The 1,559-nt window shown below is 48.4% G+C and overlaps 1 protein-coding gene across 1 annotated transcript; it reads right to left on the bottom strand.

Annotated features, from left to right (window-relative positions):
• On the bottom strand, positions 1-908 carry LOC108558108 (enhancer of split mbeta protein-like). The gene has a single exon (XM_017914916.1). The coding sequence runs from the start codon at positions 632-634 to the stop codon at positions 17-19; it is 618 nt and encodes a 205-aa protein (XP_017770405.1). The 5' UTR covers positions 635-908; the 3' UTR covers positions 1-16.
• Between the last annotated feature and the right edge of the window lie 651 nt (positions 909-1,559).

The raw sequence follows: 1,559 nt of genomic DNA, 5'->3' as shown, positions 1-1,559 counted from the left end.
TTTTTGTTGTTGTTGTTTACCATGGACGCCAAACTGGTTCGACTTTTTGTGCGACTTTGAGAAGGCCGGCGGTGGAGCAGTCCATGGGTTGGTTTGGTGAAGGCGCCTGCCTTGAGCTGGTGCTCGATGCTGGTGTAAGAGGCATGGAGTAGGCGCCTTCAGGTGTCGGTGTTCCTGGTGGTGTGTATTGCGATGATGAAGATACTTGGATCACGAGCGGTGAGACTTTGTCCATTTCGTTGAGACGGTGCCCCAGGTGTGTCATGAGCTTGGTACCCAGGTTGACGTCGACGCCGGGAACGGCGGCCAAGCAGCGGGAAACTTCGTTGGCGCAGTGAGTGTATCCAGCACGGAAGCGGTCTGCGTCGATCACTGGGTTGGCGGAGAGCCTTTGTTGACGGCGGAGCTTGTGGAGGTGGCGCACTGTCAGCTCGAGGATGTCGGCCTTCTCGAGCTTGGACACGTTCTCGCCCTCGCTCTGAAGGGCTGTGACCATCAACTCCTTGAGCTCATCCAGGCAACGGTTAATCCTCGCTCTGCGTTTGCGCTCGAGCATCGGCTTCATCACTTTCCTGTACTGATAAGTACGGGAGATCGGCTGCGGCTCTTCGACTGATAACATTTCGTAAGACATGATGAACACGTGTGATTGGATTCACTTGAGGTGTACGAAAGAAGAGTTTGTTGTGTGTGTGTGTGCGTTTAAAGACACCGATAGTTGTTCGAACTACACTGCACGATGTGTACTCAACGAGAGTGCGTTGGAGAATGATGCCCATCCAGTGGTAGGGACGCCTTATATACCAACCCAGGTGCCTGGCTTAGTATGAATCGTGGGAAACTCAGAAGCTTTAGCGTTCCCACAGTATAAGCCACCTGTGTGCTTCGTCGCTCGTGCAGCTGCTTCTACCTTCCATCTCTGTCCTGCCCTAGACCCCTCTCTGTCCAACTCTCTTCCAGCACACGCTCAACTCGTGTTTGCCTTCCATCTCCCTCGAGCACACCAACAACCATACCATCGTCCTCCATCCTCTCACTCTTCCGAGCAGCTCGTGCGTGGTCCGTGCTCAGACACGTTCTAGATTGCTACATCTCTCTTTGATCTCACTCCTCGCTGCCCGATACCAATCTCGCCATCCTTCTCCCGCTGTATTAGTAGCTCATTGTATTGTTGAGCGTTCTTATTGCCCGTCAATTATCTTTTTATTTGTTACACTCCGATTTTAAACATTATATTATTATACCTCCACCACCACAACCATCGAATATTGTAAATCTCCTCATACCACCAAGAACCCATACCATCTTAATCCTTAATTCCTAATCTTCTTCTCTCTCTTTAAATCATTAGGCAATTACTTCTGTTGCAACCTTTCATCTCGGATAATCCATTGGGCGCAACACTCGCCATTTCATTTCAGCGAACGAAAATAACCAACTTATCACGCACAACACAGATACATATTTTTTTTTATCACCTACGTCAATTGGCAAATCTTGCCTCAATTAAAAAAAAAATATAATAAAAAAAACATTAACATCATAATAACAACAAACTA

This window comes from Nicrophorus vespilloides, unplaced genomic scaffold (genome assembly GCF_001412225.1).
Source record: "Nicrophorus vespilloides isolate i.1.1-1 unplaced genomic scaffold, Nicve_v1.0, whole genome shotgun sequence".
In the NCBI taxonomy this organism is placed as follows: domain Eukaryota; kingdom Metazoa; phylum Arthropoda; class Insecta; order Coleoptera; family Silphidae; genus Nicrophorus; species Nicrophorus vespilloides.
This window is presented reverse-complemented; position numbering and strand designations above follow the sequence as displayed.

Coding starts and splice junctions, on each gene's coding strand:
- LOC108558108 (XM_017914916.1), bottom strand. CDS start 634: ATGTCTTACGAAATGTTATCAGTCGAAGAGCCGCAGCCGATCTCCCGT.